Below are 24,315 nucleotides of genomic sequence, written 5' to 3'. Positions count from 1 at the left end.
TGCTGTGTCTTCTCTGAGGATGTTATGTAGCAAACACACCTCTGCATCTTGGAAAAATACCTTCAAAGGCACAGGTCTTTAACCTGCAACCACCACAACTACAGAGGACCTTGAAAAGCTGAAAAAGACCCACTTCTCCTGTGCTGTCTCAGGAGAGATTCAGGAACAATCTCTTCCTACTTGGAGACCAGACTGTGAACTTATTTCTTGATTGTTCTCAGAGAGAACTCCTAACCCTCTGCTCACACAGACCATGTGAGCTGACTTCCCTGGTCCAAATCCAGCTAGGCCAACGCTGCTGCCTCTCCTCAGACTGAAGCTAGGCCTCAGCTCTCACAGATGGACGAGCAGCCACGTCCTTAATCCGTGCCTCCCCTTAGAAGCCCCTGGAGCACTTCCTACACACCACACTGATGCTCCCACAGGACCAAGAGGGAACTCTGTGGGGAAGTTATCGCTTAACACTGGTCATGTGATCTAGATAGGAAACCAGGTTGAAACCACTTAAAGATTCTTTCTGAACCATTTCAGTGAATATGAATCCCTCGAGGTCAGGTCCCCACTCTAAGAAGTTATAAATCTGGAGGTCTGAAGAGGGGCCATGAATGAGTCTTCAGCAAGTTCCCTGTTTATTTTGATGCTTCTCCCCCAAGACCCACACTCAGGAGCCCTGAGTTTCAGCCCTCACACTCAGCACACCTGAGACCTCTCAGGAGAGGTTCTAGGGCAGGAATTTCTTAGGTCAAGGTTAGGACCAAGCAGAAAAAGCTCCAGTATTTGAGGTTCAGGCCTTTATAAGAGACTTTGGGTGAAGTGCTGTGGGCTCCCCAGGCTGAGCGTGGTTGGGTCCATTCAAACCAAGAGCAGCAGGAATCTGGTGAGCTCTGAGGATGTCACTGAAGGGGAGGCCTGTGCAGTAGACCCTGGGGTTCAGCAAGGCTGCTGATCTCTAGGTGGGTGGTCATCTAGTGCAGGTGCTCACAGGACTGGCTGGTGTGAGTTCAAGGACCTGCAGGCTGCCTGCTCCCCAGACAGACGCTGAGGCAGCAACAGCACGGAGCAGTCAGGGAGGCTCTCAACAGTACTCTGTATAATCCTTATTAGAATCATCACAATGTCCCAGAAGTTACAGAGAGGGGGGGGAAGTACAATGGAGAAATGATGGGAAATATCCAAATATTTGAGGCTTAAAGGCAGTATGGAAACTAATTGTTACAGATATCATCCCTCTGTGCTAACAAAGAGTTTATTGTTAGGTATTCTTCCCTTCAACCTTAAATCGGTAGGTTGACACTTCATTACACACCAACTTCCTCACAAGAAACCATCCAGTTTTATTCACATGTAATATCACACAGTCAGAATCAAACCTTTTCCAACCCACTGTGTAACTGAATAAAATACAGATTACAAGCGTAAACAACAATATTCATTCCTCTGATACAGTGATCTGAGAACAGTTATTTCTACGGTTACAAAATGGAGGCTAATCGTTTATGAAACAAGACATACACTAATTACATGACTTTTCTGGGAGGGGTTTCCATACATTTCTAGGGTATCAGAGATGTCTTTATTTGAAACATGTCAACTAATATTCATGACTTCTGTTGATATTATAAAGATACATCAAGATTTCAGTGAACTGTCATTGTATTTTCCTTAAAAAGCAAGTGACATAACTATTGAAAATGTACATCGTACTTTAATATGTGGAATTACTCCCTGAACACTTACCTCATGGTGACCTATAGGGATATTTGACATGAATGACTAACACCTCCATTTAGATGTACATGTTATGTTAGTGTGTCCTTAATCTTCTAATGGAGAATAAATAGAAATGATTTCTCACTAGGATAGAAGGTCTTGTCTTATCTTTGAGGTAGCAACCATCAAAACCATAACTTTGCATACACACTAGAAATGAAGCATAGCAGCATGGAGTAATTTGAGAGTTGAAAAGCATTTATTTTGGTTTTCAAATAATCACAAACCGTGTCAATATAAACAAAGATATATTGCTAATAATTGTACATTTATAAATACCAACACATCCTTGTGATCCATACTAACATATCAGTTTTCTATCTGTTTTAACTATGGATTATTGTCTACAATACTTCTCCTGAAGAGGAACTTCAAAAAACAGGATTGATGAAATGCTTTCTATTGTGCAGGCTTCCCTAATAGCTCAGTTGGTAAAGATCCGCCTCCCACTCCAGTATTCTGGCCTGGAGAATTCCATGCACAGTCCATGGGGTTGCAAAGAGTTAGACACGACTGAGAGACTTTCACTTTTTCTAGTGTGCAATTTCTGGTATTTATGTAATTTAATTTTCATTAAATACTTTTCTACATTTTCTCATGCCATTCCTTATCTTTCTTAAATAAATGGTCTTGTATTTTCTCAAGTGTATGTTTAGGACAAACCTCTTCCATCACTTACTTTATTACTAGGGTTTCTCTCCAGTACATGCTGTCTGATGTCTAATGTGGTGAGAGCTCTGATTAAAGCCGTTGCCACTCTCCTTACATTCATAAGGTTTTTCCTCCAATATGAATTCTCTGATGTTGAGTAAGATGTGAGTGCTTGATAAAGGCTTTTCCACATTCTTTACATTTGTAAGGTTTCTCTCCAGTATGAATTCTCTGGTGTTGAATAAGACTTGAGTGGTGACAGAAGGCTTTTCTACATTCTGTACATTTATAAGGTTTCTCTCCAGTATGAATTCTCTGATGGTAAGTAAGACCTGAGTGCTTGCTAAAGTCTTTGCCACAATCTTTACATTTATAAGGCCTCTCCCCAGTATGAATTCGCTGGTGTTGAGTAAGAGTTGAGTTCTGACTAAAGGATTTCCCACATTCTGTACATTTATAAGGTTTCTCTCCAGTATGAATTCTCTGATGGTAAGTAAGACCTGAGCACTGGTTAAATTCTTTGCCACAATCCTTACATTTATAAGGCTTCTCTCCAGTATGAATTCGTTGATGTTTAGCAAGAGTTGAGTAGTGACTGAAGGCTTTTCCGCATTCTTCACATTTATAAGATTTCTCTCCAGTATGGATTACTTGATGTTTAGTAAGATATGAGCGTTGTCTAAATGCTTTGCCACAATCCTTATATTTATAAGGATTCTCTCCAGTATGAATTCTCTGATGGTAAGTAAGACCTGAGCACTGGTTAAATGCTTTGCCACAATCCTTACATTTATAAGGCTTCTCTCCAGTATGAATTCTCTGGTGTTGAGTAAGATTTGACTTCTGATTAAAGGCTTTGCCACACTTTGTACATTTGTATGATTTCTGCTGCATATGAGTTATCTGATGTTGAGTAAGACATAAGCTACAAGGAAACAACTTGCCACATTCTTTACATGTGTTTGGTTTCTCCCCTGCGTGAACTCGCTGATGTAGACTGAAATGTGAACACCTAAAAGTGGCTTTGCCACCTTCCTTACCTTTGTAAGGTTTCTGCTCTGTATGGATTCGCTGATGTTGAGTAAGATTTGAGTTCTGATTAAAGGCTTTGCCACACTTTGTACATTTATAAGGCTTCTCCCCAGTGTGAATTGGCTGGTGTCGACTAAGATGTGAGCAAGACATAAATGCTTTTCCACATTCCTTACATTCGTAAGGTTTCTTGCCAGTGTGGATTTGCCGATCTTGACTAAGCTTTGAATTCTGATTAGAGGTGTTGCCACACTCTGTACATTTGAAAGGTTTCCATCCTGAATGAATTTTCCTTTGTCTACTTAGACTGGATGAGTTAGTAAAGGCTTTCTCACATTTCTTACACTTGTTAACTTTTCTGTGGATTCTGAATACTCTGCTGTTGAGTGAGATTTGAAGACTGATTAGAAACATTACCATATTCACAATTATAAGTCTTCTCTCCAGTATGTGTACTCTCATTTAGTGGAAGACCTGATATTTGATACAAGATATTCCTACATGTACTATTTTTAGAATCTTTGTCTGAAGATTGAGGTCCCTGATATTTCATAGGGTTAGAGTCTTGTTCAGTTTTATACCCAGTTTCATTGCATGAGTGGTTTCTCACTCCATCGTAAATATGCTTGTAATTATTGGGGGTAGAGCTCTTACTTAAGGCCTGACTCGTGTTATTACACGTGAGAAGTTGTTCCGTATTAACTGTATCATGATGTGTATTGAACAATGATGGTGGGATTAACTCTCTTCCATTATTATTAACATTACACATTTTGGAACAGAGAGAAACTGTCTGTTGGTGGAAGAATAATGACCCCTTGCTCACAGATCCCTCAAACTGATTATATTGTGAGTTTTCCCCATCATTTTTAAATTTCTGGTTTTCAGACGTGCTTGAATGTATGTGTAATTGAAGCCCGTGTTCAGAGTGGTTTGAATGAGTATTTGCAGGAGAGACTGGATGACTTTCCAGATTTTCCACATTTCCCTTCAGAGAATGTGTACGTTTCAAAAAATGATGTAAGCCTTTGCTTGAAGAGATACACTTCTCTGCAGATGTTGATAACGGAAACGGGTGTTTTCCACAAGTTGACTCACATTGCTCATTTCTTTTGGCAGTAATGTCCGCATTGTGTGAAACTATCTCAGTTTCTTAAATATCTTCTAGATCTTTCACATATCCCCGTATATTCCTGGTCTTTCATTAAATGTTCGTTTCCAAGGTGAGCTCTTTCATATATTCCTAGGTTTGCTTTTTGGATTAAATTTTCTAACCTTGGATTCTTGGACATCAAACCACGGGTGTTGTGAGAAGACACAGGTGAAAGATACCAAATAAAGTTTTCTTATCTACTATTCTTATCTACTGGGGGTGGTGTGAGCTCAGTTGGGACAGAAGGCGAGCCTTCTCTGTGGGAAGAGAACATGGCAACAGTCTGTGGCAGCAGGACAGAGTGAGACCTGTACACAGGGTACTGACCCCAGCCCTGCCCACCCAGTCTGAGAGGGTGTCCACCAGTGCAGACAAGGGCTGGGTGCTGGAATGTGGGGTCTGGAAAGCAGACCCAGGCAGAGGACTGCTGTGGGTGGTGAGGAAACGTCCTGAGGGGATGGGACAGAGGGAGGAGTTCTATAAACAGGAATGCTTGTGGAGGAAGCCTGAACCACCATAGCACAGAGCGCCATTGTTGAGTGATGCCCAAAGGGAAGACCCACCATTGCAGCCCCTCTCCCCCTGTGCTGGCCCCTCCTCCCCCAGCACTAGGAAGGGCCACCACCCCAGTGGGCTCTATTGAGCTCCAGCCACAGCCTCCCCCCATGCACCTCCTCCACCATCAGCAGACTCCTGTGCTCTGGGGCAGCCTCTGGAGCAGACACCTGTGGGTGGGCCACACACACAGAAGGAGCTGAAAGCTCAGCTGAGCCCCAGGGTTAAAGGAAGAAAAACTGAAGTCTCTCCTCACGGTTACACAAACCATGCTTTTATACCTGCAATTGGCTTTGTCAACTCAGCCCCTACAGAGCATCTGAACGGACAACCAGGGCTCCCCCAGTCACGGGAGTGCAGCTTTAGCAGCTGTAGACTTTGTGGGGATGTATACTAGGGGGTGGGGCCAGGCCAGAGTCTGAGCTGCCCCCATAGCACCACAGTGGGTCCAGCTCCATGAGTGCAATTCTGGGACCTGAGTTCACTGGATCTATGCTGGTGTTCCAGTGAAAACAACATCTGAGAGACACCAGAGCAATGTGCCAGCATGCCCATGGTTGAGGGGGAGCCAAGAGCAGTGCCAACATGGGGTCACAGGAGACTCACAGCACGTGAGCACACCCCAAGGTGAACATCCCCAGAGAAGCAATCCTTGGTGGCTTCTCTCCCAGTGGGTGTGCTCCAATCTTAGCTGCCTTGACCACAGATCAGAATCACAGCGAAGAAACAGATCTGGGGGCTCGACTCCACCAACCAGGGAGCAGATCCCACCACAGACAGGGCAGTGACAGCCACAGAGCCAAGGGGAAGCTCCCCTCAATATCCAGGGGAGGCTCGGGTCACAATAACAGCAATCAAAGCCCAGATCAAGGGGTTAATGGTCCAAGCCTGTGGACCAACCTCACCCGCCAGGGGGAAGACAACAGAGCAAGAGGAGCCAGGATCCGGCAGCTGCAGAACAGACCACAAACCCAGAAAATGTGACAAAATGAGAGGACAAAGAAGTATGGTGTACAGGAAGGAGCAAGACAAAAAGCTACAAGAACCACTAAATGAAGAAGAGACAGGCGGTCTAATGATTACTTTTTGACTTACGTCATCTTGAATGCAGATGCCCCTAGGTGCCCTCTAATTCTTTAGCCCACTTCTTACTTTAGCATGTTCTAGTAGATGTTTCCATCTAAAAATCATAAATGATACTGACGTAGGTCTAATCAGAAAGCGAGGACATAAAGGACAAAGTCTGGGGAAGCTGATAACAAGATTAATTAAATAAAGTAGTTGTTCTTGAGAAATTAAGAAATGAGACTTTAAAAATATGGTGGGAACACAGGAAATGCTATCGATGCTCTGTGGAGATCTAATTGGGAAGGAAATCTAAAAAAGAGTAGATATCTATACGTAAAATGGATTCTCTTTGCTGTACAACATTGTAAACCTGTTAGACTCCAATAAGAACATTTTAAAAACAGTATATTATCTAAAAATTGTAATAGTTTGAAACCATTAAAAGTATGGTGGAAAATGTTTTAAGCTCTTATGCCAATTTATTTGAAAATTCTTTGAGTTAATTGAATATATTTAAGTCTTTTAGCATTGAGGAATTGGGGCAAATACACTTACTATTTCATATGAGTTCATTTGAAGAAAACAGAAACTTTGAAGTAATCCTGACATATGCATTCTTTCTCTTTAGGGAGGTTTTGGTATATACAGTGAAGAAATTACTTGAATTTAAAAGTTATAAGATCATATTTGTAGCTTCCAGTGTTTTAGAAATTATAAGTCAGAAAAAAAAAACAAAAAACAAAAACAACCCACTGTCCCCAGTATTCCTAGAACTTTGGCAGTATGTCTACAATTCCACTCACATACTGCCACCTAGAGGTAGAAACAAACTTTAATAGGAGCGTCTTAGAGTTTTTCAGAAAAGTGCCATTTTCCTAGGACCCCCAAGAAATGGAATAGTAACAGATTCATTCAGGTTGTCACAGGCCAAGAGCATTTCAGTTCTCACTGCGATTGAGAAAAGTAATCACTGGACATGAATTCAGGAATGATTTAAGAGACAGAATGGGGCAGGTGATATCTGCCTATGACAGCAACAGAAAGAAACCCAGACTTCTCTAAAATCATTTCCACTGAAGCAGATCTTCCCAAACCACATGACAAAAGATGAATACCTCACTGATCCTGGGACCTGTCGTTGAGTCATCGGCTCCATCCATTCACACCTACCTGTGTATATGGCTGGTGGCTCCAGTCTCCTTACATCCCAGGGATTCTTCATTTGCTCCAGAAAGGTGACCAGGTCCAGCTTAGAGACCACAAGACCTGCTATCAGGAAAAGGAGTATTTGTTTTGCTAGAGATTCATCAGTTTCCAATCTAATATGTATTCAAGTGAGAAGAGAAGGCACATGTGCTAAGTCGCTCCAGTCATGTCTGACTCTTTGCCACCCTATGGACTGTAGCCTGCCAGGCTCCTCTGTCCATGGGATTCTCCAGACAAAAATACCGGAGTGGGTTGCCATGTCCTCCTCCAGGAGTTCTTCCCAACCCAGGAATCGAACCCACTTCCTTTACGTCTCCTGCATTGGCAGGCGGGTTCTTTACCACTAGTGCCATCTGGGAAGCCCAGAGAAGGCGTGGTAGAATGTCAATACAGCCTAGAAATAAAGTATTTGGGGACAGCATTTCCTAGGCTGTATTAACATGCCCTGGTGGCTCAGCTGGTAAAGAAGCCACCTGCAATGTGGGAGACCTGTGTTTGATGCCTGGGTTGGGAAGATCCTCTGGAGAAGGGAACGGCTACCCATCCCAGTATTCTGGCCTGGAAAATTCCATAGACTATTCCATGGGGTCGCAAAGAGTCGAACATGACTCTAATCATGACTCTAATCTTGCTCATTACATTATTAACATTCTAGAGAAGGCATGGTTGAATGTTAATATAGCCTAGAAAATTATATCCCCAAATACTTTATCAAAAGCACTTTTATAACTAACAAATACATAAAGAAAAGACCTTGAGATTCTAGTCAAGTACTACTAAGGCCAAAGTAAGTAAGAGTAGAAATCTGATTTATAAAGGAGAATGGCACCCTTTTATGCCACAGAACCTACAGAATTACCACTAACCTAGAAGAAGGAGACAGATTACATCAAGGAAAAGTTAGAATCATAATCAATCATCATGAAATCTTCTTTCTCAACTCATAAATAATCCATTTTTCCCATAGAAAGCAAGGATCTGAAACTATTATAAGAAGCAGAACATTCTAGGAGACATTCTAGAAATGCAGGAACCAAAACCATGTGGGTAGATAAGGGATTCTGGAAGGCAGTTATCCTCACCCAAGGAGGCCAGGTTCATGTAGTTCTCTAACATCACGTCCCTGTACAATTCCCGCTGACTGAGGTCCAGGCATTCCCACTCCTCTTGGGTGAAGTCTATGGCCACATCCTGGAATGTCAGCCGTTCCTGAAATACAAAGTACAGATGCCTTGTGGCCATGGGAAGACTTCCTAATGTGACCCAAGATGAAACCAACAAGAGAAATGGTTTTGATTTAGGAGAATGTCTGGTGTTACAGCAGCAGCAGCTGGTGTTACACATGAATATAATTTGTACACAGTGATATTTTCTACCATATTTTTAACCCCAAGAAAAGAGGATGAGATACGATCCATCAACCACTACAGAAATTATTCTGATTTGGAAGACAAATTATAAAATAATCAGATCAACATTGGAATATTTATTTTTGAGTGCTGTACTCAGTTGACAGAGGATAAACTGTCTATCAAAAGAAACAGGAAATATTTTTTTAAAGCACTTCCTGATCCAAGTGTTCTGGAGTGGACTCAGTGTGCCACATTTTTAACAAGCTTATTTGAACTAGTAATGTTGAAAATTCTGCTCCATGAGTGACAATGTTTGAACAGCAAGGAAGTAGAATAGTAAGGAACGAATTCATATTTAACTTTGAACTTTAAGTGCTTTACAAATTTTACAGATCTGATAGGATAGTAACCTTGACGACAACAATCATTTTAACGATCTGGTATATACTATATATCTTTCTGACAGTTTTTCAGAATCTTGAATGTATAACAGAAATAATTTAAAATCAATAATGTTGCTGTAGCATCTTTTAGCAAATATTTAACAAACACTCTTTAAACGACAGCTTAAGGGACGGGGGAGCCTGGTGGGCTGCCGTCTATGGGGTCGCACAGAGTTGGACATGACTGGAGCGACTTAGCAGCAAGCAGCAACTTTTACTTCAGTTTATGACTCTAGACTTTAATAAAAAACAGACAAATGCACATAGCTAACTCTGATGAAAGTTTATAGAAATTTCTGTATTTGTAAATAATACTAAAAACAAGAAAAGTGTTAGTCACTCAGTCGTGTCCTACTCTTTGCAACCCCAGGGACTGCAGCCTGCCAGGCTTCTCTGTCCATGGGATTCTCAAGGCACGAATACTGGAGTGGGTAGCTATTCCCTGCTTCAGAGAATCTTCAAAAAAGAAAAAGAAAAAAATCAATCCAATGTTAACATGTTCATGCATACAGACATACACTAAAATGGGACTATATACTTATTAATTAGTAAAAGAAAAATTGTCATGTCAATAAAATCAGGATAATTTTTAACTGATTGAAAATGTACATAAATATTTGAGGATGATATTATTTTAATTTTTTAAAATAGACTAGGGTACAGACATACACAATGATACAAAAATAGACAGCTCTGCTTGTGAATTTTTTAATTTCCTCAAAAATCTACCATTTGCATGGAACTATATTTTAAAATTTAACGCAGTTGAACATAGAATAGCACTAATATGATTCTTGTAAACATTTTGGAAAATATAGAAATGTGATGAGACTTATCTGTGATGTGAGTGTGGAGTGTACTGGAAATGATCAGACCTGGGCTTGAATGATGAAAATCCACACTCCCAAATCCCAGCATCTCTACTAAACACACATGAGTGTTGTCAACTACAAATCGGCACTTGCCAAGAGCATTGCTGGGGACTCAACAAGGGCGTTCGCCATCTGCCTCTGGGGAGAATGAACCCTATGGTGCTGCAACTGTTGACTTCAATCCCCTCGAGGGAGTTCAGGGTGGACTGAGGCACTCTGCTCCAGGAAAATCTGGTGGGACAGGTCTTTAGAGAGTTAGGTATTTTCAGGAACTGCTTTCATGATCCCAATCCTTGTATCTCTTCATATCTAGAAAAGCACTAAACCACTAAATGATGACTTCAGTTCCTCACGACCGGCAGAAAACGTTTTGTAAAGTAAGTGCTTGATTGCACTGAACTCCCCCTTCACCAAAATCAGACTGACCTTCCCCCACTGTCTCTTTGGAGCAGTTTCTGAGTTATCTGAGGTGCTGTCTCCTGGGCTGCTGTCCTCATTTTGCCCCAAATAAAACTTAATTCACATCTCTCAAATTGTGCATCTGTTTTAGCTGACAGTGTTCATTTTTCAAAGCAAAGAGCAACTAAGAAGATACGGCATTTCCTCTTTAACTGTGATAGGCATATCCATCACTTTTCTTTCCAAGAGCCTTGTTCAAGGCACACAAAAAATGAATTTCATAGTGTGGAAATCTCACAGAAGCACCTGAACCAGTGAACATCGGAGGTCACGGGGTAAGAGTACATGGAAAAATGCATTCTCACTGCCAGATATTTGGGCAATATTAGGAATACCATGATCTCAATCTATCATGAAAAATGTCAGTTTTCTGCAAATTCCACCTCCTATATACCTCCCATGATCTGTAGCTTAATAGTCCATTGAATTAGTATATTTTTCTTATCGGTATAGAGGATTGTCTCTGCTACTTTAACTTCTGAAAAATTCTGGAATGCTGAGTTCATTCTATTAACAAGGGCACTTTCTTACTCCTGTTCTAGAGAGCTGAATTGCATCCACATGTAAATTCATCACGGCATTTCCCCGACTTCCTTAAGATCCCAACACCAAACAACATCCCAATGGGAATCTCTGGTACCGGTGCCTCCCCGTGTTGATCGCTCACAAAGGGAATGTATTCAACATTGAAAGTCACTATGTCATGTTGAGACTTCATGATGCTCTATAGAAAGCCAGGATACAAACAATGGAGAAAAGGCTCTGGAACACGAGGGAGACGAAACCTGAAGAGCTTGTTTTCACTATTAAAAAAAAGGCGGGGGGATAAGATGATAACAAGCACTCCAGGCAGAAAAATTAGAAGCAGAGAACTAAAGGTTTGCAGATTCTCAGTTCAGGCATTTCAGGAGGAAAAGCAGACACAGCCCCAGACCCGGGACACGACAATTACCTGAGAAGCTGCCATTTCCTCCTCTTCTTCCTCCTGCTCTGCATCTTCTGTGGGGATATTACGTCTCAAACTCACATCTGCATGTTGAGAAAATACCTTCAAAGGCATCCATAGAGCCGTTTAACCTGCAACTGCTGCAGTGAAAAAGAAGAAAGGGTTTTCTTGTTTCTCTCACCCTTTTCTGAGCTCTTTTCTGACTTTCTGTGTTCCTGAGCTGTAGTGGGTAATCAAGACTAACCTGATATGCTAATCACATCCTGGTCCTCAAAGCTATTTGCAGATCTTGCTGGCTAGTTCCTCTCCTTCCTTTTTGCATTACGGAGAGCAGGCCGCAGAACAATTCACGAGAGACAAAGGACCCTACATCTTGGCTACCTGACCCAGCCTATGAGGGTTTTGAAGAAATGCAAGAGGAAGACCCACATTCAGGAGCCCTGAGGGAAACCTCACACCTGAGACCTCAGGAAGGGAGGATTTAGGGCGGGAACTTCTAGAAGCAAAGGTCAACCTGATTCCCTGGGGAGGGGCTCTTTCTAGGTTGTGGAGGGGAGGGGAGAGGTGAGTGTTTGGTGGGAATCACCTGAGGGTCTTGGGTTCCTGCCAGGCTTTACTTGCAGAATTCTTCCCACAAATCTCCCTCATCCTTAGTTTTTTTTACCCCCCTCTGCAGCCTGGGGACACAGATTTTCACAAAATGATTTGCATTGTGACCACCTCTCTGCAGGTGTGGCACCTCCAACTTCAGAGACCAGGAGCCTAGAGGTGTTTCCATCAAAGCTTTCTTTGAAAATAAACCAGAGGCAGCGGGAGGCCTGGCGAGCTGCAGTCCATGAGGTTGCAAAAGGTAGGGCAGGGCTGAGCAGCTGAACTGAACTGAACTGACGGTTAAAACAGGTTAGCTAGTGGGAAGCTGCTGTATAGCACAGGGAGCTCAGCTTGGTGCTCTGTGCTGACCATAGGGTGAAATGGAGATGATGGGAGGGACGTTCAAGAGGGAGCAGATTTATGTATACTTATGGCTGCTTGATGATGTCGTACAGCAGACACTAACACAACATTGTAAAGCAATTATATGCCAATGAAAAATATATATGCATCTCAAAAGGAAAAAAGGCTAAACAGACTGGCCACCCAGTGGTGGAGAATCCATCTGACAGTGCAGGGGCCATGGGCTGGATCCCTGGTCCAGGAATACTCCACATGCTTTGGGGCAACTAAGCCTGTGCGCCACAACTGCTGAGCCTGGGTGGGGCAGCTTACTCTTTTAGAGGGCAAGAGGCAAATGAAAGATGCTCACCAGCGGGAAACAATAAGAAATGCAAACAAAGCTACAATGATGCATCACCTCATGCCAGTCAGAATAACAATTAGCAAAGAGCCCACTAATAGTATCATATTATAATTCTTAGCATGTTCTCCAGGCTGAAGGGGCCTGGAGATCAGGGAACCTCCTACACGGCTGGAGGGAATGTAAACTGGTGCAGTCACTCGGGAGGATAGTGTGGAAGTTCCTTAAAAAACGGAACCTCCTCACATTCAAGGAAATGAATTCTATGAAAAGTAGACAAAACAGATTAATTGACAAACTGACAAGTTTTGCAGTTTTTAGTAAATCCTCTGCAATTCTAAAATGACCAGTTTGGATGTAGCATTTCTAAATTCTCTAAGTTAAATGTGTACGAATACACATACACTCACATATTCCTTCTTGGTTTTCTCACTGCTAACATGTATACCTTCAGATATTTATATATTGTATTCAATGTGTGTTATATAAATTATATTATGTATGCCAAGGCCATGAGAAAACAGTTCCTTTAAGCCTAGATAAGAAACATGTGCTAAGAATTATACTGGGTAAGATTTTACAAATCTTGGTTCAGAACTTTACTATCATGGCTTTTAATTATTCTTTTTGTGACTTTGTTAAATTTACATTTGCTTAAGTGAGCCCCTGAAAAGCTTTAGCTAACAGAAGAACAAAGGACAATTGAAGCAGGTGAGTTTCTGACTCTAGGTCCTGAGAGAATTCACAGGAAGCCTTGAGGGCCCCTGAGGAAGGTCAAGGCTAGAACCAGGCAGAGAAAGCTCCAGTACTTGGGGTTCAGGCCTTTATAAAGGACCCTGGGTGAAGTGCTGTGGGCTCCCCAACTGAGCGTGGATGGGTCCATTCAAACCAAGAGGAGCAGGATTCTGGTGAGCTCTGAGGGTGTCATTGAAGGGGGGCCTGTGCAGTAGACCCTGGGGTTCCGCAAGACTGCTCATCTCAAGGAAGGGGGTCACCTAGTGGAGGTGCTCACAGGACTGGCTGGTGTGAGTTCAAGGACCTGCAGGCTGCCTGCTCCCCAGACAGACGCTGAGGCAGCAACAGCACGGACCAGTCAGGGAAGCTCTCAACAGTACTCTGTATGGTCCTTCTTATTAGAACCATCACAATGTCCGAGTAGTTTCAAAATGGGAGAGGAGATACAACATAGAAATGGTGGGAAATATATGAACTTATGAGAGTTTCACGCCAGTAAGGAACTAATTTCTACAGATGCCATGCCCCTGTGCTACAGATAGTTTATTGTAACGTTATCTTTCCTGCAACCTTAAATAGGTGGGAGAGGTTAATGCTGGTGGTGCGTTCACCCTTCACTCATTCCACGTCAACTGTAACACTAAAAAACCATTCACTTTTATTAATTAACATACATTAATTTTACACAGATGGAATAAAACCTTTTACAACTGTTGTTTGATCCTTGATTAAAAGACAGATTACAAGCTTCTAAAAACTTTCCTGTTTCTCTGATGAAATGATCTGTGAATGTGATTTATATCGCTTACAAAATGGAGGCTAATTTAGTAAATATGGATGGACATTTATTATACTAATATGACTTTTCCAGAAAGAGTTTTCTATACTCACATCAGGTAGCAGAGAAGGTGTCCTTGCTTCAAGCCTGCCAGGTAATATGCATGATTTCTCTATGTTGATGTTATAAAAATACCTTAGATTTTAATGAACAACCCTTGTTTTATGCTTAAAAAGCAAGTGACATAATTACTGAAAACTTAGAGCAAACTTCCGTCTTACTTTGAATTATTCCCTGAACACTTACATCATGGTGACAACACAGATGTTTGACATCAGTGACAAATACCTCCATTTAGAGGTTTGGTGTGCATATAACATTACTGTGTTCTTAATCCTATAAATTGGAGAATAAATATAAATGATTCCCACCTAATATAGAAGGGCTTCTCTTGCAATTGAGGCAACAACCATCAGAAACAGAAGTTCATATATACAGTAGAAACAAATCACAGCATAGTAACTTGAGAGTTGAATTACATTCGTTTTGGTTCCTGAATGATCTCAAATAACAATATAAACAAGGATACATGAATAATAATTATACCTCTGCAAATATCCACCCCTTCATCTTGTGATCCATACTAACATATCAATTTTGTACGTGTTTTAATTATGGCATACTTGCTACAGTGTTTCTGTTTAGAGTAATTCAACAAAAGTGGTACTAATGAAATGCTTTCTAGTATGAATTCTCTGGCATTGATTTCCTTTTGCTGTTTGATTAAACACTTGTCTACATTTTTGTATTTCATTCGTGTATCTTTCCAAAGTAAACACTCATTTTTTCAAAATTGTATATTTAGGACCAACCTTTTTTTTATCACTGATTCATTTCTAGGGTTTCTCTGCAGTATGTATTCTCTGATGGTGAGTGAGGTGATGGCTGTGATGAAATCCTTTGCCACATTCCTTACATTTCTGATATTTCCCTGCAGTATGAATTCTCTGATGTTGAGAAAGACCTGAACTCCGGGAAAAGGCTTTGCCACAGTCTGTACATTTGTATGGTTTCTCCCCAGTATGAATTCGCTGATGTACAGTAAGACTCATACGCCAGTTAAAGGCTTTGCCACATTCTGTACATTTATAAGGTCTCTCCCCAGTATGGATTCGTTGATGCTGAGTAAGAAGTGAATAACGGGTAAAGGCTTTGCCACATTCTGTACATTTATAAGGTCTCTCCCCAGTATGGATTCGTTGATGCTGAGTAAGAAGTGAATAACGGGTAAAGGCTTTGCCACATTCTGTACATTTATAAGGTCTCTCCCCAGTATGGATTCGTTGATGCTGAGTAAGAAGTGAATAACGGGTAAAGGCTTTGCCACATTCTGTACATTTATAAGGTCTCTCCCCAGTATGGATTCGTTGATGTTGAGTAAGATGTGAACAACAGATAAAGGCTTTGCCACATTCTTTACATTTGTATGGTTTCTCCCCAGTATGAGTTCGCTGATGTACAGTAAGACTCAGACGCCAGTTAAAGGCTTTGCCACATTCTGTACATTTATAAGGTCTCTCCCCAGTATGGATTCGTTGATGCTGAGTAAGAGGTGAATAACGGGTAAAGGCTTTGCCACAGTGTGTACATTTATAAGGTCTCTCCCCAGTATGGATTCGTTGATGTCGAGTAAGATGTGAACAACAGATAAAGGCTTTGCCACATTCTTTACATTTGTATGGTTTCTCCCCAGTATGAGTTCGCTGATGTACAGTAAGACTCAGATGCCAGTTAAAGGCTTTGCCACATTCTGTACATTTATAAGGTCTCTCCCCAGTATGAATTCGCTGATGTTGAGTAACACGTGAACAATAGATAAAGGTTTTGCCACATTCTGTACATTTGTATGGTTTCTCCCCAGCATGGATTCGCTGATGTTCAGTTAAATATGAACTCTGATTAAAGGCTTTGCCGCATGCTGTACATTTGAAACATTTCCTTCCTGTATGAATTTTCCTATGTCTACTTAGATTTGGTGAGTTACTAAAGACTTTCCCACATATATTACACTTGTAATGTTTCTGCTTAGTCTGAATATTCTGCTGTTGAATAACTTTTGAAGACTGGTTAAAAGCTTTAGCATAATCATAACAATTATAAGTCTTCTCTCCAATATCAATACTCTTATACGTATTAATAGTAAGATTTGAGCTTTGATAAAATATATTCTTATACTTATTATGTTTAGAATTGTCTGAAAATTGATGTCCCTGTTGTTTCATGAGATATGAGTCTTGGTCAACATTATGCCCAGTTTCACTGCATGAAGAGCTTCTCATTCCATCATGTATACTCTTGTAATTATTGGGGGTAGAGCTCCTGCTTAAGGCATTACTCATTTTGTTACGCTTGTAAAGTTGTTCCACACTAATTATACCTCCATATGTATTGAACAATGATGGTTGAATAAGGTCTCTCCCATTATTATCCACATTACAGATTTTGGAACAAGGAGAAAATAGTTGTTGGTTGAAGAACAATAAACCCTTGTTAAAGGATCCCTCAAAATGATTATATTGGGAATTTCCCCCCTCATTTTTAAGTTTCTGGTTTCCAGATATGTTTGAATGTATATTTAATAGACACCTATGCTCAGAGTTGTTTGAATGAGTATTTGCAGTAGAGACTAGATGACTTTCCAGATTTTCCACATTTTGCTTCAGAGAACGTGTATGTTTCAAGAGATGATGTGGGTCTTTGCTGACAAATATACACTTATCTGCGGATGGTGATGACTGAAATTGGTCATCTGAGATTGGTTTTTCCCTATTTGATTCACATCCTTGATTTCTTTTGGCGGTAATGTTTACGTTATGGGAATCTGTACCAATTTGGTTTTGTCCATCATAACATGCTCTCTGTTCCTTATATGCCCTCATATATTCCCAGTCTTTGGTTAAATGTAAATTTCCAAGGTGAAATCTTTCATATATTCCTAGCTTTGCTGTTGGGAATAAATCTTCTAAGCCTGGCTTTTGGGTCCTCAAACCCTGGGTGTCGTGAGAAGACACAGCTGAAAGATACCAAATAATAAGTTATTCTACTTACTATTCTCGGGGAATATGGTTTACAATTTACATAAAATTAGCATACACTGGCTAGATTAAGCCTAAAACTGAGATGGAAGAAGTCAAGATGGCAGAGGATTCGGAAGATGTGGAGTTCGTCTCTCTCCACAAAAGCATCAAGAATACATCTTGAAGTGGAAAAATTCTCACAGAGCCCTGCAGAACACGGGCAGAGGAACTTGGACACCTGAAAGGACAAGAAAGATTCCTGCTGAGCCAGGTAGGACAAAAGAATGAGGGAGGAAAAGGAAGAGGAAAAGAAGCAGGATGGGACCTGCAAAACCCTGGGGGAACTGAAGAGAGGAGAGGTCTCCCCATCCAGGGAAGCCCCTCACTGGGGGGAGCCCAGTTGGGACAGAAGGAGAGACTCATTCTCTGTGGGAAGAGAACGCTGCAACCAGTGTGCAGGACAGAGTGAGACCTGTACACAGGCTGCTGAGCCCAGCCCTGCCCACGCAGCCTGAGAGGGTGTCCACCGCTGCACACAAGGGCTGGGTGCTGGAATGTGGGGATTGGAGAGCAGACCCAGGCAGAGGACTGCGGTTGGCTGTGAGGAGACATCCTGAGGGGACAGGAGGGAGGGAGGAGCTCTGCAAACAGGATGCTTGTGGAGGAAGCCTGAACCACCAGAGAAGCAGAGCAGCGTTGTTGAGTGATGCCCAAAGGGAAGAACCCCATTGCAGCCTCTCTGCCCCTGTGCCTGTCCCTGCCTCTCCAGATACTAGGAATGGCTCCCACCTAGGTGGGTGATCTCACGACCCCCACAGCTGCTTCCTCCTCCCCAGCCCCCTCCCCAGTGGGCTCCAGGGGCACCTTCAGAGCACACGCCTGTGGGTGGTCCCAGTGTACAGATGGCACTGAAACCACAGCTGAGCCCCAGGCCCTACCACTGAGAAAGAAAAGCTGAGATCTCTCCTTGCAGCTGTACAAACCATGGTGTTACACCCCACAACTGGCTTTGTAAACTCAGCCCCGACAGAACATCTGGATGGAAACGAGGCTCTGGCAGTCAAGACCAGTCTGGCTTTAGCAATTGTAGAGTTTGTAGGCATTCCCATGAGGCGGTTGGGCCAGGTCACATCTAAATTGCCCCCATAGCACTGCAGGGGGTCCAGCTCCACAATGAATGTACACCTGGGACATGAGACTACAGTGGATCTATGCTGGTGACCTGGTGAAAACAACATCTGAGAGACACCACCGTCAAGTGCCATCATGCCCATGGTTCAGGTGGGGCCAAGATCAATGCCAGCACAGGGTCACATGAGAGCTCGCACAACACATGGAAGATGACCCACAGAGCATGCTCCGAGGTGAACATCCCCCGAGGAGCAATCCTCAGTGGCTTCTCTCCCAGTGGGTGTGCTCCAGTCCCATTGGGTCAGAAGCACCATAGATCAGAGGCACAGCTAAGAAACAGATCTGGGGACTCTACTCCTCTAATCAGGGAGCAGATGCCACCCCTGACAGGGCAGTGACAGCCACAGAGGAAAGACGAAGCTCCCCTCAATATTCAAACAGGCTCTGGTCACAATAACAATCAACTCCCTATCAAGGGGATAAGGACACAAGTCTCTGGACCACCTCACCCACCAGGGGGCAGACACCAGAGCAAGAGGAACTAGGATGTGCAGCCTGCAGAACAGAGACCACAAACACAGAGCACTGGACAAAATGAGATGACAAAGGAGTATGGTGTAGAGGAGAAGTCAAGACAGAAACCTACAGGAACAGCTAAATGAAGAGCAGTTGGGCAATGTAATGATTAATTTTACCTTTAAGTAATCAAATTTACAAACAAAACATTTTCACAAATACTGCTGCTGCTAAGTTGCTTCAGTCATGTCTGACTCTGTGCGACCCCAGAGATGACAGCCCACCAGGCTCCCCCATCCCTGGGATTCTCCAGGCAAGAACACTGGAGTGAGTTGCCATTTCCTTCTCCACAAATACTAATGCCTACTAATTATTTAACCCACTTCTTACCACTCAAGTTGTTATCTGAGCATGTTCTAATAGAATCTAAAATCGTAAATGATATTGACCTAGAACTAATCAGAAATAGATGGCATAAACAATAAAGTCCTGGGATGTTTCATAACAAACAAGATAGATTTAAGAAGGTAAGAGTTCTTGAGAAATAAAATAAGAAATGAGACTTGAAAAATACGGTGAGAACATAGGGAACTCTATTCAATGCTCAGTGGTCACCTAAATGGGAAGGAAATCTAATCAAGGAGGGAAATGTGTATATGTATCACTTATTCTTTCTGTACAGCAAACTAACATAACTTTGTAAAATGGCATTATTGGAAGAGAAAAATTTCTTTTTAAAGATTCCTTTATATAATCTATAAGCTTAATAGTGAAGAACAATCAGAAAAAAGCACGGAGGGAAATGTCTTAAATTCTCATGCCAAGAATATATTTAAAAACTCTGTGAGTTAAATAAATATATTCAAGTATTTTAGCATTAAGGAATTGGGGTAAATATACTTAACACATTTAATGTTAGTTCATATTAAAAAAAGAGGAACTTTAAAGTAAAATTCAGGTTTGCATTTTCTCATTTTAGCAAAATGTTTTATGCAGTGAAGAAAGAATTTGAGTATGAAGTTTATAAGGTCATATGTGTAGTTTCTAGTGGGTTGGAAAATATAGGGTAGAAAACAAAAAATATTTGTCCCCAGTATTCCTAGAAGTGTGGCAATTTGTTCACAAGTCCACCCACACACTTCTGACTAGGGACAGAATCAGAACTTTTAAAAGGGCTTAATACAGTTACTCAGAAATGTGCACAGATTTTCTAAAACCTCCCAAAAATGGAAGAGCTATCAGGTCATGCAGGTTGTCCCAAGCCAGACAAGTATTTTGGTTCTCACTGTGAATGTGAAAATTAACCGCTGGAGAAAACTACATAAACGATAAAAAGAATCAGGAATGGGTCAGGAGATGACCCTCTATGACAGTGACAGAAATAAACCCAGGCTAATCCAAAATCATTTCCACAGCAGATCTTCTCAAACCACACCACGAAGTATGACTTCCTCCACAATGCTTGTCCCTCTCACCGGATTTTTCTGCTCCATCCATAGACACATACCTGGGTGCACGGCTGGCGTCTCCATTCTCCGTGTATCCCAGGGATCCTTCATTTGCTCCAGAAATGTGACCAGGTCCGGCTTAGAGATCACAAGACCTGTTCATCAGAAAAAGGAATATGTGTTTTCCCAGATATTCATCAATTTCCAATCCAATATGTGTTCAGGTGAGAGAGAAGTCAAGGAAGAAAGTTAAAATAGCCTTAAAAAATGATTTTACCAAATAGTTTATTGGAAGCACCTTTAAAAGACAAATGCTCAAAATCAGGTTCTGATATTATGCTCAAGTACTACTAAGGCAAAAGCTAGTAGTAGAAATCCGGTTTTAAGAGGAGAGTGGCACTATTTTATACCACAGAACTTACAGAATTACCACTAACCTAGAATGAAGGATATGCAGGTCAAGAAGCAATAGTTAGAACTGAACATGGAACAACTGTACCATTGGGAAAGGAGTACATGAGGCTGGATATTGCCACCCTGCTTATTTAACTTATATGCAGAGTACCTCATGAGAAATGCTGGGCTCGATGAAGCACAAGCTGGAATCAAGATTGCCGGGAGAAATATCAATACCTCAGATATGCAGATGACACCACCCCTGTGGTAGAAAGTGAAGAAAAACTGAAGAGCCTCTTGATGAAAGTGAAAGAGGAGAGTTAAAAAGTTAGTTTAACTCAACATTCAGAAAACTAAGATCATGGCATCCAGTTCCATCATTTCATAGCAAGTAGATGGGGAAACAATGGAAACAGTGATAGACTTTATTTTGGGGGGTCCAAAATCACTGCAGATTGTGACTTCAGCCATGAAATTAAAAGATGCTTGCCCCTTGGAAGAAAGGGGCAAACCTAGACAGCATATTAAAAAGCAGAGACATCACTTTGCCAACAGAGGTCCATCTAGTCAAAGCTATGGTTTTTCCAGTAGTCACATATGGATGTGATATTTGGAACATAGAGAAAGCTGAGCACCAAAGAATTGATGCCTTTGAACTGTGGTGCTGGAGAAGGCTCTTGAGAGTCCCTTGGTCAGCAAGGAGATCACACCAGTCAATCCTAAAGAAATCAACCCTGAATATTCGTTGGAAGGACTGAAACTGAAGCTCCAATAATTTGGCCACCTGATGTGAAGAGCGGACTCATTGGAAAAGACCCTGATGCTGGGAAAGACTGAGGGCAGGAGGAGAAGGGGGCGTCAGAGGATGAGATGATTGAATAGCATTATTGACTCAATGGATATGAATTTGAGCAAACTCTGGGAGTTAAGGAAGGATAGGAAACCTGGTTTGCAGCATTCCATGGGATCACAAAGAGCTGGACATGATTTAGCGACTGAACAACAAGGAGGCAGATTACATCAAGGAAGAAGAAGGTTAGAATTATAATGACCCATAATGAAGTCTTTCTTTCAAATGTCACAAATACCCTTTTTCCCCTAGAAAGTAGGGATCTGAACCTCTACTGGACAAAGCAGAAAATTCGAGGAGACATTCTAGAATGAACGAACCAAAACCCTGAAGGTACTTAAGGGATTCTGGAAGGCAGTTATCCTCACCCAAGGAGGCCAGGTTCCCGTAGTTCTCTAACATCACGTCCCGGTATAATTCCCGCTGACCGAGGTCCAGGCACTCCCACTCCTCTTGGGTGAAGTCTATGGCCACATCCTGGAATGTCAGCCGTCCCTGAAATACAAAGGACATGAGCCATGTGGACATGGGAAGACTTCCTAATGTGACCCGAGATGAAACCAGCAAGAGAAATGGTTTTGATTTAGGAGAATGTCTGGTGTTACACAAGAATATAATTTTTATACAGCCGTATTTTCCACTGTATTTCTAACCCAGGAAAGGAGAATGAGATATGATCCACAGACCACTATAGAAACTATTCTGACCTGGAAGAGAAATTATAAAACAATCACACCACACTGACCTATCTATTTTTGAGAGTTGTACTCGTGTGACACAAGATAAACTGTCTATCAGGGAAAGTATGTTAGTCACTCAGTCATGTCTGATTCTTTCTGACCCCATGCACTGTAGCACACCAGGCTTCTGTGTCCATGGGATTTTTCAGGCAAGAATACTGGAGTGAGTTGCCATTTCCTTCTCCAGGGGAATCTTCCCACCAAGGGATCGCATCCAGGTCTCCCACATTGCAGGCAGACTCTTCACCATCTGAGCCACCGGGGAAGGCCCTTATCAAGGAGACAGGCAATATTTTAAAAAAGCATGCTCTGATCTAAGAGTTCTGGAGTGGGGCCAATGTGCCACATTTTTAACAAGCTTATTTTAACTAGCAGTGTTGAAAATTCTGATACATAAATGACCATTCTGAATAGCAAAGAAGTAGACTAGTAAGGTAAGAATTTATACTTAACTTTGAATTTTAAGTGTTTTTCAAAATTGATGGGTCTGATAGAATAGTACCCATAGCCGCAATAATCTTTTGAACTATTTAGTATATACTATATGTCTTTCTCGGAGAAGGCACTGGCACCCCAACTCCAGTACTCTTGCCTGGAAAATCCCATGGACAGAGGAGCCTGGTGGGCTGCAGTCCATGGGGTCGCGAAGGGTCAGACACGACTGAGCGACTTCACTTTGACTTTTCACTTTCATGCATTGGAGAAGGAAATGACAACCCACTCCAGTGTTCTTGCCTGGAGAATCCCAGGGACGGGGGAGCCTGGTGGGCTGCCGTCTATGGGGTCGCACAGAGTCGGACACGACTGAAGCGACTTAGTAGTAGTAGTAGTAGTATATGTCTTTCTAACAGTTTTTACAGAGTCTTGAATGCACCACATAAATAATATAAAATCAACATTGTTGTTCCACCTTTTTGCAAATATTTTGTCAACCATTACTTAAATGACAGATTTTGAATTTTGCTTCAGTTTATGTGAACTAAAATTTAACTAGTAAAACACAAATACACAGAGACAACACTAAAGAAAGTTTATACAAGTTTTTATAGCGTCTTCCCTGGTAGTCCAAGCTCCCAAGTCAGGGGGCTGGGTTCAGTCCCTTGTTAGAAAACTAGATCCCACACGCCACAGCTAAAGTTTGCCTGCTGCAACAGTCTCCCACATGGCTCCAAGATTCTGCAGGCTATGAACAAGACACAACTCAGCCAAACACATAAATATGTGTATTTTTTAAAAAGAACTTTATATACGTGGGGAGAGTACCAAAACAAGAAAAAAAATTTAACATTTTCCTGTATACAGACATATATTAAAATGAGACTATATACCTATAAGGAGTATTAAAGAAAAGCTAACATTCGGAAAACTAAGATCACGGCATCTGATCGTATCACTTCCTGGCAAATAGATGGGGAAACAGTGGAAACAGTGGCTGACTTTATTTTTTCGGGCTCCAAAATCACTGCAGATAGTGATTGCAGCCATGAAATTAAAAGATGCTTACTCCTTGGAAGGAAAGTTATGACCAACCTAGACAGCATATTAAAAAGCAGAGACATTACTTTGTCCACAAAGGTCCATCTAGTCAAGGCTATGGTTTTTCCAGTAGCCGTGTATGGATGTGAGAGATGGACTATAAAGAAAGCTGACCACAGAAGAAGTGATGCTTTTGAACTGTGGTGTTGGAGAAGACTCTTGAGAGTCCCTTGGACTGTAAGGAGATCCAACCAGTCCATCCTAAAGGAAATCAGTCCTGGGTGTTCATTGGAAGGACTGATGTTGAAGCTGAAACTCCAATATTTTGGCCACCTGATGCGAAAAGCTGACTTGTTTGAAAAGACTC

General features: G+C 41.8%; 2 protein-coding genes across 2 annotated transcripts; both read right to left on the bottom strand.

Moving 5' to 3' along the window:
- Positions 1-2,456: 2,456 nt before the first annotated feature.
- Positions 2,457-8,551, bottom strand: LOC139182017 (zinc finger protein 678-like). Its single transcript, XM_070785503.1, is given in 5 exon segments — positions 2,457-2,552; positions 2,554-3,302; positions 3,471-3,731; positions 7,400-7,495; positions 8,518-8,551. Coding segments are annotated over 5 exon segments (1,236 nt in total).
- Positions 8,552-10,795: 2,244 nt separating this feature from the next.
- On the bottom strand, positions 10,796-22,245 carry LOC139182016 (putative zinc finger protein 727). Its single transcript, XM_070785502.1, is given in 8 exon segments — positions 10,796-10,807; positions 11,202-11,285; positions 11,514-11,609; positions 15,291-15,380; positions 15,382-16,584; positions 17,320-17,387; positions 20,546-20,641; positions 22,101-22,245. Coding segments are annotated over 8 exon segments (1,794 nt in total).
- Between the last annotated feature and the right edge of the window lie 2,070 nt (positions 22,246-24,315).

The sequence above is a fragment of the Bos indicus genome, unplaced genomic scaffold, assembly GCF_029378745.1.
Source record: "Bos indicus isolate NIAB-ARS_2022 breed Sahiwal x Tharparkar unplaced genomic scaffold, NIAB-ARS_B.indTharparkar_mat_pri_1.0 scaffold_62, whole genome shotgun sequence".
Classification (NCBI taxonomy): domain Eukaryota; kingdom Metazoa; phylum Chordata; class Mammalia; order Artiodactyla; family Bovidae; genus Bos; species Bos indicus.
This window is presented reverse-complemented; position numbering and strand designations above follow the sequence as displayed.